Source organism: Sarcophilus harrisii, chromosome 3, assembly GCF_902635505.1.
Source record: "Sarcophilus harrisii chromosome 3, mSarHar1.11, whole genome shotgun sequence".
Classification (NCBI taxonomy): Eukaryota; Metazoa; Chordata; class Mammalia; order Dasyuromorphia; family Dasyuridae; genus Sarcophilus; species Sarcophilus harrisii.
The window spans coordinates 413,592,090-413,609,469 of NC_045428.1; the positions used below are offsets into that span (position 1 = coordinate 413,592,090).

General features: G+C 34.1%; 1 protein-coding gene across 6 annotated transcripts in view; it reads right to left on the reverse strand.

Moving 5' to 3' along the window:
- Positions 1–17,380, reverse strand: part of SLC4A10 (solute carrier family 4 member 10) — a 361,700-nt gene that overhangs the window by 66,814 nt on the left and 277,506 nt on the right. For all 6 annotated transcript variants that reach the window (XM_031960579.1, XM_023499232.2, XM_023499231.2 and 3 more), the window contains 5 exons: positions 9,035–9,181; positions 6,792–6,892; positions 2,420–2,594; positions 1,752–1,885; positions 1,141–1,386 (listed from right to left, as the gene is read on the reverse strand). In XM_031960579.1, the coding sequence (XP_031816439.1) occupies positions 1,141–1,386; positions 1,752–1,885; positions 2,420–2,594; positions 6,792–6,892; positions 9,035–9,181 (803 nt within the window). The remainder of the gene's footprint in view (positions 1–1,140; positions 1,387–1,751; positions 1,886–2,419; positions 2,595–6,791; positions 6,893–9,034; positions 9,182–17,380) is intronic.

Consider the following 17,380-nt stretch of genomic DNA (forward strand, 5'->3'; position numbering starts at 1 on the left):
AGGCTGTTCAATGACTTTCATCTACTTCATTTCTTCTGAAAAAGACGGGTAGTAAACTATGCAAATACTATGGCATATTAATTCAATATAATAATATATTAGCCAATGTAATAAGCTATATTAAAAAGTGGCTGATGTACTGATTACTGTTGCTCTAAAAACCCAAATGCTACAGTATGAAAATTTTATTAAGATGATAAAAAATCCTGAATATATTTAAAAAGTATCTTAACATAGTTATTTGAGTAGTTATAAGTATTATAGATGCAGGTCCAATTAATTTCCTGATCATTGGTATCCTAGAAGCAAAAATATTCATATTTTTAGTTCAGTCCTTAATTATATACTTTAGCATTATTATGAACTAGTATATGAACTAGTTTTTGAGCTCTTCCTTTATAAATTATATGAGAGAGAAAAATATCACTTTTAAATACAAAAATAAATCACAATTCAGTGTTATTTTATGTCTTTTTATTATCTCATATTTAAAAACTCATTGGTTCCTTCATTATTATAAACTTAAATGTTTTTATTTTAAATTTAAATTAACATTTTTTTGATTTCCATTGTTCTCATTACTGTTTCAATTCAATCAAAATCAGGTAGAAAAAAGGCAGTAGGGATAGGAAAGGACATGTGAAACACGATAAATTTTGTTTCTTTCTTTCCTTTTTAGTATAAAACCCTACTAAATAAAAATAAACAACAATCACAAAACTGAAATAATGGCAGTATTATGGAGTTAACAGCATTCTGAACTTGGAGTTGGGAAGATCTGGTTTTGAGCCCCATCTTTGATATAGCCTAGCTGTGTCACCCTATGTCACATAATTTCTTTGCACTTCAGTTTCCTCATTTCTAAAATGAGAATGTTGGACTCAGTGATCTCTTGATTCCATTTTAGTTCTAAATCTGTGATCCTATGATAAGATTATAGTTTTCTTAGCAGTAAGAAATGCTGGGAGAAATTTTTAAAAAGCCATATCTTCTTATCTCTACATTGTTAGATTATTTACCTCCAGTAAGAAAGCACTTGTATTGATCATTTCTCCAGATTTCTCATGGTAACAATGAAAATTATTAAAAAACAAACAAAAAAAAGAAAGAATTTAGTGAAAGAAAAGAATCTATACTTACGAATATTGTGTCAAGAGGTCTAAATCATTATTCATGTTGATTGGATATGCCTCACTCAGTTCAAACAGCTTCTCCAGAGCCTCATAAATGAAAATTATGCAGATAAGAGAAGCAAAGGCTTCTTCGGTAAATCGGGTTATGTAGCAGACAAGAGAGCTGGCATCAGTGGCCACAAGGATGATGCAGAGAGTTGCAGTCCAGAGCCCAATACTAGCTCGCAAAGAGAGATATGACAACCCATATTCTCTAGGAGGAGAAAAGAATGGAAGAATAAAACGAGTGACCTTTAACATATCAATGGTCATTCTAGGTTCCTGAAAATGAATGTGTCAGCAATCATAGTAAAATGGGCCTGAAATCTCTCATCTCTTTGAATTCAATTCCTTGCCTAAAAATAATTACATTTCAGTAGATAGAACTGCCAGTAGTTCCTGAATAGGAATTATATGTTATTCTATATAAACTTCTTAGGAGTCTCCCATTCTACTCACTGCTATCCATGTCCCTTTCTGCTTGAGTTGCAATGATTGTGAAATGAATCAAATAAAATCTTTCCCTTTCTTCCCCCTTTGCATGACTTGATTTTTGCTCTCAAACTACACAATACTTACTTGCAAAACTTGAACAATATCTTTTCAAACACCAATACAGGTCCTGTACTACCCAGTATGGTAAGAGGTTGTCCACCAAAGAGAGAATAAGCTATTCCAGTCATAGATGCTCCAAATAGAGATTCAATTGCACTCTGTGTGGAAACACATATGATTACATTTCATCAATTGTAAAAAAGAGTCACCCCATCCAAAGATGAGTTACAATACATAGGTTTGCAAATTCTCTTTTTACTTTAAAAAACCAACAGACTTGTCCTAGGCCAGAGGGTGGGTTGGCTTTTGGGCAGAAGTTGATATTGTGTAAAGGGTAGTGACTGGGGAAGTACCCTTTCCCCCCAACAATATCTTTTTGCTCTTCTACTTTGATGTATTCACGATAGAGGTGATTTTAATGTCAGGAATATGGGCAATAGGCAAAAGGAAACAAAAAAAAAAGGATTTTTTGTGTTTATGATGGGTTTAAAATGGGTTCAAAAAAGGTTTGGGATTAGATTAGGACCTAATTTAGGATTGTTTTTTGACTAAATTATCTGTGAAATGAATTCATATGCAGAATGGTCCCAAACAAATCTTTTAAAGGAATCCAAAGTAAAGGCTTTGCCAACTAACTATAGATCTTAGGAAGTGACTATAATTTAAAGTTCAGAGAAAAGGGTAACACATACTATACGACCTTCGGTTGCTTCTCCCAGCAGCCCTCCAAATGTGATGACAGGAGACATACACGCGCAGTAGAGAAACAGAAACGATGCTAAGCACTGCAGGCTGAAAGCATCTCGGAAGTCACTCCAGAAGTATGGAGCTTTCCTTTTGATATCTAAAATAAGTCCCCCAAAAATCCTAAGATAGGGGGAAAAACAAAACAGTGAAACCCAAATATAAAAGAAGCGCACAAACAAAACTGTTTATCTGCTTGGCTGGCAGGCCAGAGAGCAGCTTTTCCATCTTCACAGGTGAGAGCCATTAATAACCTGCTTTGTTTTAGTGGTAGTGTTTTCAAGCACAGTTCCTATCCACTAGAGTTTCTTAAACCCTAGCCAAGTACTGTGCCAGAAGGCAAGGAAGTCCAAGATCTTTCAAAGGATGTTCAGAGCTGCTTATCCATAAGCATCTATATCATAAGCTATAATGGTATCTTGCCTGTGGACTCCATGCCAATTCTACCGAAACCCACTCTTTCTGACCCTGGACCTATTTCCCTTTCTATGTCTCTATTTCTGTCTCTCTGTTTCTCTCTCCTCTCTTTATTTTACCGTGTATCTTTTTTTGTGCCTCTCTGTCTCTTTTTCAGTCTCTCTTTCCATCTTTGTCTTTCTGTGTGCTCTGCCTCGATCTCATTGCTGTCAGTCCCTTTGTGTCTCTTTGTCTGATTCTCTGTCTCTGCCTCGACCTCTGTCTCTCCATTTCTCTTTCTATTTTTTGTTTATCTCTTTTTCTGTTTTTATCTGCTTCTATCTCTGAGATTCTCTCTTTGACTGTGTGTCTCTCTGTCTCTGTCTCTGTCTCGCTCTGTCTCTCTCCATCTCTCTGTTTCTATTTCTTTTTCCACTTCTGTCTCTGTCTTTTCTTTCTGTTTCTCTCTTTAAGTTTGTGTCTCTCTGTTTCTGTCTCCCTTCTCTTTTTCTTTCTGTTTGTTTCTTTGTCTCTCTGCCTATCTCTGCTTTCCTTTCTCTTTCTCTTTCCATCTCTCTCCATTTCTGTCTATATCTGCTTCTCTCTGTCTATGTCTTTAAGTCTCTCTCCCTCTGACTGTGTCTCTCTGCCTCTTTCTTTCTACTTCTCTTTCTCTGTATCTCTGCATCTCTCTCCATTTCTCTGTCTTTCTCTGTGTCAGTTTCTGTCTCTTTAATGTTTGTTCTCACTGTATCTTTCTCTGAATGTATCTCTTTCTTGCTAGCTCTCTGATGGTATGCCTCTCTTCCTCTCTCTGTCTGTCTCTCTTTCTCTCTCTCCATCTCTCTGTTTCTATTTCTCTTTCCACTTCTGTCTCTGTCTTTCTTTCTACCTATTTCTCTCTCTCTCTTTCTTTAAGTCTGTGTCTCTCCATTTCTGTCTCTTTCTTTTTGTTTGCTTCTTTGTCTCTCTATTTCTGACTGCCTTCCTGTGTTTTTCTCTCCTTTTCTTTGACTGTTTCTGTCTTTTCTCTTCAAGTTGCTACTCTTCTCTCTTCTCTTTCTTTTCAAATTTTTAAAAAATCACAAAAAGATATGAAGAGAAGTGGGCTAGGTTGATTATCTGTTCATGAATACTACATGAGGAAATAAAATCAGAGTTTATCAGAGTCCCAGTTCTCCTTGCTCTCCCTCTCTAGACACAACCCTATCCAGGCCAAACTCTTCCTCCATAGATTCTTTCCATGTCTCTAGTTTCATTTTTTTTAATCATTAAGGGAGCAGAGAGGACACTTATTATGATGTCTGGCCTTTAAAAATAGTGTGATTTGAATTCACTACCCCATAAAAATCATTTCCAAAATTTAGCATTCACAAGTCTTCTACCTTCCTAAGAGAGAAACTGATAGGATGTTAAAGTTGGAAAGGCCCTTAGATTTCATCTATTACACTCAATTAATGATGATAAAAGTGTGCCTTTAAAGGTGAAATGCCTTGCTCAAGGTTACACTTTATTAACAGAGGAGCCAAGAATAGAAAATAAATCTATTGACTTCTTTTCCATGGATCATTCTACTAAATTATTACCACTTGGAAATGCCTCAGAAATAAAACCACAAATCCAAATTATTTCGTTTCACTTGGGGGCACTCTGAAAATATTACATCAATGAGTAAGAATAGAAATGTTAAATTTTAACATTAACTTGCCTGTTAACACCAGGTAGATTATTATTTTAAATTACAAATAAAAGTCTAGCTATTTGGCTACTGAAAGCTCTTTGGTTTCAACAGAATAAAGGAAGTAAGATGTCATATGCTAAAACAATTAACAATTGGTGGTTCCACATTAAGATTAGACACAAAATACTTGTTAGATTCAATTGCCATGCGGTATGTTGTATATACTTGTATTTGAACAAAATAGTTCTGATTTAGCTATTTATTTTTAGGAGTGAAGAAATTCATTTAGTGACCTTAGAATTTGATCCAAAGCGATAGCTTTTTTTTTTTTTTTGTTAATTGTCATCTCTGAGAAAATATACCTTTAGAATTACTAGGTCAGCATTGTTTTTAATTCTCCAGACAATCTTGGAAGTAGAGGCATGAATTATTTCCAAATAAGCATCACTAGAATTAAAGCATTTACCTCGGAGGGTTATTGTGATGACCAAAATGAGATAATATACATGGAAAAAAAACACTCTGCAAAACTAAAAGTATCATAGATATGCTATCTAGAGCTAGAGCTTTAGGTAGGGCACATATCCATTGGGGTTGAGGTTAGAGTGAAGAGGAGATGTGGAAAGAATAGGGAGGAGAGAACCAAATTGAATTTTAAAATTAGTTTAGGGGGAAAGCTTTAATGAAATCTCAGACCCTGAAAGGCTTTAAAAAAAAGTGCATGAAATTCACAAATACACAGACACAAACAGGACCTTTCTTTGGTTTTTCCACCCCCGTTTTGAAATGTAATCTCTTTACCCTTTTTTTTTTGTCTCAAATTCTTGTCTTATTGCCTTGCCAAAATCATAATTAAAAAACTTATTAGATCTACTAGTAATTAGTAATTATTATTTACAATTTCTACTGTACTTTCTATTAACTAAATGCATTCTACTTAATTATTCATTAGCACATACATTAGTGTGAACTAATCATTACATTACTATATAACAAATGTGTTTTTAGCAGTTTAAAAAAAACACACTAAATCCGGAAGTGGGAAGTCATTACAGAGAACAGTGCAAGAGCAGCTCAGATGTACACCAGCAACTCCAGGAGAGCAGATGAGTAATGGTTACTTCAAGTCATGTCAGCAACAGAATCTGTGGAAGAACTCTGGAGAAGCGAAGAGACCGGATATTGGTGACCTGGGAGGATTTAGGAAGCAGTAAGGAAAAAGTGAACTTTGAAAAAAATCTAAGCTATGAGGCACAGTAATACCTGAAAAAGCAATAAAAATATGAAAATAAAAAAGGGAGGAAAAAAGAAAGAAAAAGCAACATTTGAAAGAATGAAAGCAAACACAATGAGTAACAGGGTTTCCCATGGAAAGAAGACATCATTTGAACTGTCTCATATACTGAGATACTGAGCCTGAGGAGAAAGTTAAAAGATATATCTCCTTTGAGATGAAACATAGATAAAGGGATGGAACACTTAAATGGGAATATTAAAATGGGTAGAGATTTCCGGGACTAGAAAATCATAACACACAAGGCACATGGCAAAAGGAATGGCCTGAGGGGAGGGAGGAAGGCTCCTTTTGAATAAGCATATGTCAGGGTTTATACTTATGGAGGAGACTGTATACACTCACATCCCCTGAAGAGCCGCCCACCCAATGGTTCTTGATTTTCTGCTCACACATTGCTTAGAGAGAGACAAGCTGTCAAAAAAATCCCATAAAATGCCATTTTAAGAAATAAATTGAAGCTTTCATCTCTTCAAAGGTGTGTGATTAGAAAACTAAGTCATATGGCCCTTTCAAATCACAGTCTTAAAAATCCAAAATGTCATTTATATCTACTTACTGGTTGCTTTACTTTCATTTGCTAAGACAGGATCTGGCAAAAGTGAAAAGACTGACTTTTTAAAAATTCTATTGTGAACTTGAAACTTTCAAAAGGCAAGAGGGCATATGTGACAGGGTCAATCGAGGCCCTCTCTTTGTTTTAGAGGATTCTCTGTGAAGGAATTTGGCACATGACAAATCCTGAATAGGGAAAATCCCACTGACTTCTACACAGAATTTTTGCAGAGAAAGGCAGTGGTAATCACCAATACCATCACAGAAAAAAATTGTCATTTTCTACCAAAGTTTAAGCATTAAATAGGTAAATAGAGTTAGATTTTGAAATTGCAAGTTAATGGTATTGACAGTTCAGTTCCGATAGATTCCCAGTTAAATTCTGTTTGCTAACCTTCCAGTTCGTTGCAGTTCAGGCCCACTGTGCCCACCATGGGGCTCTGCTTCACCATGAGCTGCTGTTCCATTGGGCACTGTAGGAATCTTCCTCTTCTCCTAGGAGAGAGAAAATTCAAGCATTTTAGGGTCTATCTCTCCTAATCCCAGAGGTTTTTATCTGCCACTCTGAAGCACTCTTGCTGTGGCTCCTTCCACTCACAGAACTACAAAGCATAATGTAGCAATGCCTTTCTCCATCTACTCTTCAATCCCTGAACAAATATTCTTACAAAGAAAAATAGGAATGTGAAAATTAGGTCAGTGGAAAATTGAACAGTTCTACAGATAGGTGCTATCCTATTCCTCATCCCCAGCCCAAGAGCTCACATAGTCAATTGACACAGGAGATTGAGATACAGGACCAGAAAAATTCTATATGTCATCTCAGAATTCATACATTGCATATTCAAAAGTATTTTTTTTAAAAGCTGGGCATTTTTTAGTGTTTTGTTTAAATTCTTTCCAGAATAGAATTAGAAAGGAAATAAAAATCAAATATAACTTGACAAATAAGCTTCAATACAATAAGAATTTGTTAATGAATATTAGAAATTTTAAACCGGAGAAAAATAGGCTTTGAGATGCAAATATATATATATATATATTTATATATATATATATATATCAGTTATTTCCTGCAGAATCCTTGCAGATTTCTGCAAGTATTTAGAAGTCATATGAATAGTAAGTAAGAAATGCTGAAGTTGGGTGAATGAATGGCAAAAAAATGCCCTCTGTAGTCAATGTGGAGGATGAATTAGAGACAATTAAAAAGTTGGCCTTATGCTTTCATTTCTCAAGGATCATACACATATTTTTGAAAGTTACAAATATTTTCTTTGGACTAAAGGAGAATTCTTGATGTTTGGTAATTAGGCCTCTATTTATAATAAGAAAGATAACCATTAAGAAGTTGGGAAATAAGCGAATATCTAATGATTATTTAGTATGCTGGTCAATTTGAGCAAATTTAGGTTCAAGCAGAGTATGCTCAACAAAATTCTTTGTTCATTTCTGCCTCCAATTTTCTACAAATAGTGCAAACTAAGTTTATCAGCTAAGATAACAGCCATTTCAACTCCAGTATTTAGGGTAGAACCAATAGGCAGAAGCAGTAACAAGGTTGTAGCTGATGGGAGCACAACAGAAGTAAAATGCAGTTGTTATGGAGACCGCAATGGTGAAGATAGAGCACCAGTTTCAATATCTGAGTCATGACTTTGAGACAAAAACTACTGAAGACAATAGTAACAAGAATATTTTTAACTTTCATGTTTTTGTGATTTACCAATACTTAATTTGATATAATTTAACATTATATATTTAAAAGAAATCTTCCCCAAAGACTGAAATTTTAATAAAATTAATTTTCCCAATGATTCTGTACAGAATGTAAAATCTTTCAAGACTGCTATGTAAGATAATTAATATAGCATTACTATATATCAGACCATGTTGAACTTAAAATTTTCTCTAACTCTTCCTAATATTTTCTATTTTCAGAACAAATATAAATAGTGATGCCAGTAAGTATCATGAACCTGAAGGACAGTTTTGGACTTCTTCTAGGAGCCATAATTTCAAAATTTATCCTAATTCCTAATTTCCAAGAGTTTAATTTATTTCAGGCTTGCTATAATTTTTTTCAAGGCACAGAGGACAAAATTAAAAAAAAAGGTATGTCAGACAATACATCATTATCAAAAAACATTTAAGTACTTGACCATACTTGGTTTTGCCCTAGAAGATATTTTTGAGAATTATAGATGTAATTCCCTGGCCTTTAGCAAGTTACAACGTACAACAGTTCAGTCTTACTAGGTATGGTATTGCATGCCTGTCATCTCTACTATTAGGGGAGGCTGAGACTAGGGGATGAACTCTGAACTTCTGAAAAACAACAGGCAAAGATGATCATGCATCTACACTCAGTCTGGCATCAATATGTTGAACTTTGTACCAGGCTGACTGAGGAAAAGTGAACAGATTCAGATCAAAACAATTATATCAAAGTTCCACTCTTGATTAGTACTGAGATTAGGCACTTGAGTAGTCATTACATGTAGCCTGGGTGACAGGGACCTATTCTAAAAAAAATGATCAATAGTTTGGTTCTTCTTGGGTTATTTCAGGACAGACATTACTAGAAAATATGTTCTGAAATCTTGCTATTGTAAGATAGCTTTAACATATACATACCTGAGAAGGAACATTTTTGGGGGGTTCTATTCGAATTGTTGGATCCCACTCTCCAGGAGGGAGAACAGTAACCTGATCAAGAAATTCATCAATTCCTGCAAGCAAGTCATTACGATCCTTAGCTTTATAGGCAACATCATGGAAGACCTATGGTAAGAAGAAAAAGTGGCCTTTATTTACAAAAAAATAGAACATTTCTTAATTATAACATAGTTGTTATCTTCATAAGATTTAGGACTTAGATAAATTCCCCTCTCTTTACAAGATGATATGATTCAGTTGGAAGAAAGTGGAAAAAATTAAAAGTAGAAATAAGGATTTAAGCAATTCAGATTTCAGTTAGCTGTGAATTCTAATTCTAATTCAATTTTAATTTAATTTCATATTAAAATTATAGACAAAATTTTATAAGTAAGATTTGAAATGGTGGCAATATTTGGTATATCCATTCATAAAAAGAAGGGAAAAATAATTTTGAGTTTAGAAATGATAATGAGTTTTGTCACAAATGAAGATCTTCTAGAAATCTACTATGCCTACATGCTTGAACAATACATCTCTGATGATGATGATGATGATGGCTAATATTTATGTAGCTCTTTAAGATTTGCAAAATAAATATAGAATCATTCTTTGACCTTCACAACCATCCTAGGAATTAGATGTTTCCATTATCTTAATTTATTCACGAGGAAAACAAGGCTGAGAGAGGATAAATATCTTGCCCAGAATTATAATTGGTAAGTGTCTGAAGCAGAATTTCAGGTTTTTTCTTATTTCAAGTCCAGTAATCTATTCACTGTGCCAAACTACCTTTTATTTGCCATACAAATCATACTCTGCTCATTCATGCATATATAACACAAAGGCAATATCTAGTAATAGACCAAACATAAATTAATGGTAAAAAGAAAAAGATAGTTTCACCTAATGGGATAATCAAGGAAGACAGACTATGAAAAATAATGTGAAATAACCAAGTTTTGTGATGTCCAGTCTTATTTCCAAATAATTGCCCAGAGAATTTATTTGATAAGAATTAATGTTCCTAGAGCACATTATTTCCATTCTAATCACCAAGAAACATAATCCTCAAAATAATTACTATTACATTTTGATTATGACATGATTCTTTGAGAAAACTCATTTTATTATATATTTGGACCCAAATATTAATAATCAATAGAATTTTGTTTCATGTCTGCTGATCTTTAGCTAACCTATTTGAGGACAATGTCTTACAGAAAATTGTATAACTATTGATTATGACTAAGATTCAAATTTCTTTCCTTGGCTTTCCAAGGAAATGTTGTGATAACACGAGTGAAATATATTTAGCCTTGGTCAAAGCTAATGGAAAGACATAAACATTTTATTAATCCTCTACTTATGTTATAGAAAAGACTTAAAATATTGAACTCCAGAAGTATGCTGCCAATACCCACCTATTTCATCAATGAATTAAAAAAGAATTTTTAATCATGTGCCTATTATGTGTCAGTCATTTTGCTAAATGCTGGATATATAAATACAAAAATAGTATTTCCTTTTAAAGAGTTTACATTTTAAAGGCGAGACAATAGGTGCATATATAAATAGACAATATGTAAATATATAATGTGACACATATTACATATATTATATATACATAACATATTGGTACATATACTATATAAACATATATTGAGATAGGTAGGTCTATATTCTCATATAATGCATATTGTATGTAACACACACAAATGTATCACACATGAGTATGTATGACATACATACTATGTACTACAAACATACTAAATACATACAATTTACATACATACTGTAAATTGTATATTGTACACATGCAACATACATTTGTATTTTATATACTCCAATTAGCTAGCTAGTTAGTAGATGAATAAATAAACAAAATTAATGCATGAGAGTTTGACAAGAGTGTATGAATGGCTAAGGTGTCATGAAAAGTTTCAAGTATAAGGCAGTGCTTGAGCTCAGTGATAAAAGAAACCAGGCATTTTGAGTGATGCTGCAAGTACAGGCATAGTGGGTGAAGAGACACTCAAATAGTATATGGAAGCTGAGTGTGTGAAACAGCAAGTCGGTCAGTATAGTTAGATTGTGAAGAGGAGTAATATCTATGATAACTAAAGAAAATGTATGGAGCCATGTGATAAAGGGTTTCAAATGACAAACAGGAGTTTCTACCTGTTCCTTGAGGCAATAAGGACCAAGGAATTTATTAATGAGGAAAGTGATAAGGTTAGATTTATATTTTACCAGGTATGTGGAGGATGAAGTAGGGATGGGGATGAGGAAGAGAAAGGAAAAAAAAGGCCATTGCAATAACACACAGGAGAGGAGATGAAGGCCTAGATGAGTATGGTGATTCAGTGAATGGAGAGAAATGTTTTGGTTCTGTTATGAAAGTAAAAATGACAAGACTTCATATGTGGAATGAGAAAGACGCAAGTTTGCAAAAACTGCAAACCAAAGTGACTGACACTTCTCTATTTCCTTGTGATGATCACAATGCCTAGAAAATCTTTTTTCTTTTTGTTCTAGTTATCTTTTTAGTTCTTTTCCACCGATGAAAAAACTACCTAGCAGGAAGTCAGGAAGGTCATATGTTTCTAGACTTCTGTTACCTCTTTAAAATTAAAAGGCTGAACTAAGTGAATTGTGAGGTTCATTCTATCCCTAAATCCTGTAATTGAGTGCTTTGCTTTTAGGCAAACGAATGTCCAAATCTCTTGGGACTATATTCTTTTCATAAGGATCACTAGGGATGGAGAGAGATTTCACAGTTTGTTCTAAAAACAAAAATAAATTTACATAGGATACAGGAAACCAAAATCCTTTGTCATGGTAGAAGAAGTGCTAACCTCAGAAGCCATTAGCTTGTGCTTCCCTTCCAATGCTTCCAGGGCTTTCCAGAGATTGATCAAAGACTCAGAGTGATTTCCATGACTTGGCATTCCTTACAAGAGGCATGACAGGACTTGCAAAGAGAAATGGAAATTGATGTGTGTCCTCATCTCTTCCTGAGAGAGGCTCAGTGGGAAGTGATTGGAGTGGGAAGACTATGTTTATGCCCTAAGGCAAAGAAGAGGTGAATGGAATCCAGTTATGTACTTACTTCATCTCAAAGTAATAGGAGAAAACCATTCATTGGGAGGTTGAGTTTCAATCTCTCCCAGCTACCTTAGTGATCCTTTTCTTAACTACTTGGATGAGATTATAAAGCTATTTAATAACAAAATTGAAAAAATATATACTGATATGCGAGAAGGCTTCTTCATTGTGAGAGAAATCACTGGCCAGAGAGAAGAGAATGGACTCCCCCTTTCTCCCTGTATCTTTGGTAGGACTGTGAATGCTGGGCTTTCTTGCCTTATCCTCAAACCTAAACACATGGCACATGCTACTTTTTACCACATTCTCATCTCTACCCAATTTAGCTTTAACATTTCCTAGTTCTCTGCCGTCTGGAAGTTTTCTCTAATATAAACAAATCCCTCTTTGTCCTAGATCTTGTTCTTTCACATTTATTCTTCTGTTACTCATTGAAACCTAGTTTTATCCTAAAGACGTTGCATATACGTATACCCTCCACAAGGCTGAATACTCCTTTCTCTCATATGAGAGAAAGGCCAAGAAAAGAGGTGGCATTCTGTCTCTATTCCACATTAGGACTTTCTCTCTGTCACTATCACTCAAACATTTCTCCTTTTTAAAAGTTTATTCTATCTTGGACAGATCCTTGTTTCTGTCTCTTACAAATTTCTAGGTTGCTCTTTTTTTTCTCCAGGAACTCCCAAACTTATGATTTTTTTCTCTGCCCCAAACCTGTCCCCTTTAAAAACCTTGGTCTCCATAACTCTTTCATTCCCTTGATTGAATGCCCTGCCTCACTTGATTAAATTTGCCCAGAAAACAAAATATGGACTAATTCAAGACAAGATTCAACAGTCATAAGCACATCTGATACCTTTGAACATGCTTCAGGGAATGTCATCAATAGAAATAAATATAATAGCATTGGACTAATACTACTTGCCCCAATTGGATAAAGGTCTATAAGAAGTACTAAGCTAAGAAAAGATGTGTAACTTTTGAAAGCTTGAGTTTATATTCCCAGAGGGCACTCACTATTGAGGTAGTGGCAGATATTGGAGTTTTACTAGATTACACGAAATCTACAAGATATAGAAAAACAGCCGTTACTCTACAAAGTCTGCAATGCATGGTCATGAAATCATGCAATGATGAATAGTGCAATTAAACCAAGAAAAAAAAAACTCTGAATTTGGCATGGAAATGATTCTATTGACCTTAGATGACAGCAGATGTAGGAAAGAAACCTTGCAGTATTGCTCCGTATGTTCAAAGATCAGCACTACTGACTTAATACTGCTCATTTGGAGGGTAAAGGACTCATTTGCCTCTGGAGTAAATAGATTTCTTATATCTAGAAGGACATAGGAAGGACTTAAATATCATGGTAAAGATGGAACATTTTATATGGCATACCAGATTTTTACATAGGCCTAATAAACCAGAATCATAGAATCTTAGAGGCCAAAAAGGACCTCAAAAATCATCTGCTGTCTCTTTCACTTTCTCCTTGACAAGTGGTCATCTGGCCTTTACTAAAAATCTCTTGTGAGATAGAAGTCTATTCTCTCTCAATCTGTTGCACTTTTGGATAGCTATTATTGATTGGGAATTTTTCCTCCTTAGATCAAGCCTGGATTTGCTTCTTTGTAATATCTACTACCCTAATACCCTACTTCTTCCCTCTAAGGGTCAAGCAGAAGATAACTGATTCATCTACAATATAACTGTCTTTTAAGTACTTTAAAAACAGTTAGCAGGTTCTTTTTGTCTTTTCTATAGCCAAAATATACATAATGCCTTCAGCAGATAATCATATGACGTAAACTTTAAGTCATTCATTTTTTCTGGGTGTCTTTCTTTTGATATTCTCCAACTGAACAATGATTTTACTAAAATGTAGCACCAAAAACTGAATTAAATGCTCCAAATGTGATTAGACTAGAACAGGGTACAGTGGACTTTCATCTTCCTACTTCCCACTACTATGCTTCTTCTAGCACAACCTAAACCATTGGTTTTCTTGGCTGCTGTGTAATACTGTAAATAGGAATCAGAGAATATTTGTTTTAGATAAGGTACTGTGGGAAAAGGTTTCCATGTGGACTTTCCCTACCAGGATCCATTTTGATCAATGATGTTGAGATTCTTTCAACAAGCTATTCAAAAGGATGCTAACCTTGTGGAAATCAATATCTAGAATGGAACCTTAGCATTCTCTTATTTTCATTTCAATTAATAAGCATTTATTATCTCTCTCTCCTTTTATCTCTCCTACTGAAGAAGAAAAATGAAAAAGAAAACCTATTGTACCCTACAAATAGTCATGAAAATCAAATTCCCACTCTTGGCCATGTCTAAAATTATATACTTCATTTTGTATACTAAGTCATAACCTCTTTGTCAAGCATTGGGAAGCATTCTTCATCATAAAGCCTGCCTAAGGGAAGGCTTTCTTTGCCTCCCTAAAGGGAAACCATAAGTCATTATTTAGGTGCAATATTCCCTTTCCCCACCTTGGGCTTCTTTTATATTAAGAATGTCAAGACAGAATTAGTTTTTTTCTAGTATCATATCTACCTGTGGGTCATAATGCAATGAGTATCAATAGCTAAGCTAATACTTATAAATGGTGGGGCAGCTAGCTTGTGCAGTGTATAGAGCATGAGCCTTGAAGTCAGGAGGACCTGAGTTCAAATATGGTCTCAGACACTTAATACTTCCTAGCTGTGTGACCCTGGGCAAGTCACTTAACCCCAACTGCCTTGGCAAAAAAATAAAACAAAACAAAAAAAACCCAAACAACAACAACAACTTATAAATGGTCTTATAACTTATAAATTCTGGATTCCTAAAAGATTTGTTAACAGGTTATAAATTCTAACATATCCTAGAAAGTTGTAAAATCATCAAGCATTCATTGTGTATTTGTCATCCCATTCCAGTCAAGGTATAAAAAAGTCATTATTAGAAAGTTGGTTACCAGGTGATGAGACTTTGGTGGGGCATCTGATACTCATGAAACCATGTACTAAGACATGGAGGTTTAATCTATATTTGTAGAAAGAATATCCACATGGGTGAAATCACTGATTTTTTAAAAGTAGACTCTGCATGGTCATGGTTGCTATTTCATTTACATTAAGCCTACATTAAATTGCCATAATTTAATTATCATGAAAAATTTAAAAATAGTTCTTTTCTTCCATTTGTCAATTCATTCTATATTAAAAAAAAAAAACAATGGGTACCTAAACCTTGTTAAATAAAAGACTTATGTGGGTTAATTGCATTTTGAATGGATGAAATTGTGATCTTTTTATGAAGCATGTTATGGAAACTTTTTTTAAAGGATGGGTGACTGTTGCAGATATACATTATAGATGTATACCTCTATACAGATGTATATATAAAGATAATTCAAAGGAAGTGTAAATTATTTCAGTGTTTTGCATCTATAAGTGTGATACATTGCTCTCTTTCTACATATATTCACAAATTTGATCTGTTAATAAAAAGAGCACTGAACTTGGGGTCAGATCTGGATTTAAACTTGAGATTCTACCATTTACTTGCTCTCTGATCTTTGGCATATTAGAAAAGTATAATGAGGTAGGATGATGCTGTGGAAAGAGGACTAGGAGTCAAGTGAGACCTGGACTCTAATTTAGTCCCTAACATTTATCAATGTGATCCAAGTCAAGGTATTTAATGTTCAAGTGCCTTGGTTTTCTTTATTTGTAAAATATTTGCACAGGGTTGTGGGGAAAACATATAGCACATGTAAAAGCCCACATAACATAAAGCACCTAATTATTAAAAAAAAAAACTAAACCATCTAGGGCTTTCAACTAAAAAGAACAATATTAATATAAAATCTAGAACTCCATCAACTCGTGAATTTTCAGTTTTTGAAATTTGCCACTAGATGGCACTTATGTATCTGTGATTGTCACCTTAGTGTCTTAACATTCAGAAAAAGCTGAGATCAACACCTTAGGCATTGAAGCCAGAGCTTCCTCCCAATTTCTTTTTCTCTTTCCTAATAGTCACTCCTCTTACTTTGATCCAATAGTCTTTCTATATTGGGGTTTCTTAAAAACATTTTTTCTAGCATCTCTTTGGCATTTGGTGAAGCCTACAAACCCTTTTGCAGAATAATGTTTTTAAATGCATGAAATAAAATACACCATATTTCAAAGGAAATCAATTATGTTGAATACGCTTATTAATGTATACACACATACATACACATATTCATATATGCATGTGTGCACATATATATGTGTGTATGTAGACACACACAAACACATATATTTAAAAGTTCATGAACTCCAGGTTAAGAATTCCTCTGTGTATACTTAAGTGTATATTTTCTACTGTTCATTCTATACTCCAGATCATAGTTGATCATTGCCTCCCACAACACTCATACACCAATTTCTTTCCTTCTCCCTGCTACTCCTAAATATGGAGCATGGAAATATTTGTACCATCAGCTGCTTTGCTCAATAGATCCTCCAAACAACAAGTCTTTTGTGTTACTCATAGAAAGATACCTGTATTCCTTTCTGTTATTCCCTTTTCCCCAGCCCCACATAACCCCAAACTTCTGATACTATTCAGGAGACAATAGGGACATAGTGAATTTTAAACCTGGCAGAAAAAAGCAATTGTCTGAAGCACACTATTTTAAGGTCATATACACATCTTCATTTAGTATTATAATGAATTTCCATACATATACTTATTAAAATTAACCACAGACAACCATCTAATATAAATTGAAAAAGTATCATAGTTTTTTTTTTTTTTTTTACATAGGATGGTATGTCATTAAAATGGAACTTTATGTCCAGAAAGTCAAATTTAAAAAGCAAGAAACTGATTCAATATGCATGTTGCATGACCTTCCATATAAAATCTTCAAGTTTCACCAGCCGTGAATTTGAGTGACTATGTTTCTTCATTATTCACATATTGGTGTGTATTCCTAGGAACAACACTTTCCAATTTGTTAATTTGTTATAAATGTTTACCTCATCTATTTTTGGCACATAGTTCTACTTCTAGATTAAAGTAACCTATTCATTGCTACAAAAATATCCAAAATATAGTCTAAGCAAGCAAATCTAAGTAAATATGCAAGCATACATGTTAGACTACAGTGCTAGTATCCTATGGTAATAGTATCCAACTATTCTACTCCCTTTTATGTAGGGCTGGTTGATAGAG